Source organism: Lottia gigantea (genome assembly GCF_000327385.1).
Source record: "Lottia gigantea unplaced genomic scaffold LOTGIsca_67, whole genome shotgun sequence".
Taxonomy (NCBI): Eukaryota; Metazoa; Mollusca; class Gastropoda; family Lottiidae; genus Lottia; species Lottia gigantea.
Window position 1 is genome coordinate 865,981 of NW_008710284.1, and position 1,734 is coordinate 867,714.

Genomic DNA, 1,734 nt, shown 5'->3' on the forward strand with positions numbered 1-1,734 from the left:
TTAGACTGTAGACTGGTACAGAACCTCATGTTTGGTCTTATATAGCCCTCCTGATGCACTGACATCACTTACTGAAGCAATGGACACACACTTTAACATATTCTCTTGAAAATAAAAACAAAAATTGATAAAGAATAGACTTTAATTCACATATTTTCACATTTTAATGAATGTAAACAATAAAGCCGCCATGTTTGTTTACGTTTTGACACTTCCATCGCCTCCAAACTCAAGAGTTTAGGCTGAAAAAAGACACACTAATCGTTCAAAACTGCGTGTAGACCTCACGGAAGCCTATAGGAATGCGATCAAATACCCAAATTGCCATGACAGTGGTTTGATTTAGTCCTATCCTTTTAAAACTGATGTACAGTTCAAATTTCCGACAAAAGTCCGCCATTTTGTTTTTATTACTTATTTTGTTTTGTTTGATATTCGAGACTAAAGTACAAGAACAAATTTGTACTTTATTGGACAATCAAGTCTATGACCGGAAACACGTGACAAATTTGATTAACCAGACTCAAACGTCTATAGTCCATTACGACTTTAAGTTCGAGACTACTGGATGTAAACAAACATGGCCGACATCGAGCTGATTTTTTCAGAAATTTATGAATTTTTGGCTTTTAAAGCCAATACACAGAGAAATGTTTCATTTTTAACGTTTTGCAAGTTGAATAACTGCCTTGGCAAGTTTAGCGTGTACTGTCATGCGTGTTGACTAGAGGATAAACATTCTACGACCATTATAATGTCTAGAAATTGCACTTGAAAAAGTTGAGGATTTTGACTTCATTAAGTACATAGTATTCTCTGGCAGAAATTGTTGTGATTTGGTTTGTCATCTGTGGGTTCGAATAGTCTACAAGGTAAGAAACTGATCCTGGGGCCAGTGCTTTCTAGAGTCAGCTAACAACCCCACCCAGTAACCACAGTCGGCTAACAACCCCACCCTGTTACCTGATAAAGAATGACTTATTATATTGAATGGTGTGCTGTGATGAGCCTGTCACACTCTACGTGTTATATGTTGTGATTTAATTCTTTCAGGATGAGATCAACAGGCTGTGTACGTTAGAGATCCCGCTGCCTGGCAAAATTTCCCTTATTGCACACTGCATTGATTTTTAGATCATCTATCTTTTACAAATTAACTGTATTTTATCTTTTTTAATCATGAACTTTGTCATCATATAAGTAAATGATATGATCTTTTACAAATCAATTTGGACTTCTGATTTATGAAATTCGAGAGGATGCAGGTGATGCTGATTGTGAATTGGAATGGTGTAAATTGATGATATCAATGTCCCAAATACATTAGAATTTTAGAAAACCTCTTTACAATCTCTTTAAGTTATTCTTTTTCATTTTATTTGAATGTTTTTTTAAGTTACTGTTTGCATTTGCTCGTTTTTATTTTTTTTTTGCATCTTGGAATTTTATTTTTATTATTTTGTATGTAAGTGACTTTGTAATTTATTTGTCTTGTTTTTATATTTAAATATAAAATAAAACTTGAAAATTTACATCAAATTGTTTGAAGGCATCCCTTAATATTCTTCTGGGATGGAAAATTAGATTTTTGTGACTTTGACAAACTTTTTAGCATTTTTTTTTACAGTCTTACCCTATATTTGGACACCAAGTATTTTTAGATGAAGGGAAGTAAGGCTGGTTTAGTTCACTTTCAAATCTTCCCTTAACATCTCCAAATAGTTTGTCCAAAAG

General features: G+C 33.3%; 1 protein-coding gene across 1 annotated transcript in view; it reads right to left on the minus strand.

Annotated features, from left to right (window-relative positions):
* Positions 1-1,734, minus strand: part of LOTGIDRAFT_167539 (hypothetical protein) — a gene marked incomplete at both ends in the record, with an annotated part of 14,293 nt that continues 12,559 nt past the window's right edge. Inside the window, one exon of the mRNA XM_009065036.1 lies at positions 1-104. Coding sequence (XP_009063284.1) covers positions 1-104 — 104 coding nt within the window. The remainder of the gene's footprint in view (positions 105-1,734) is intronic.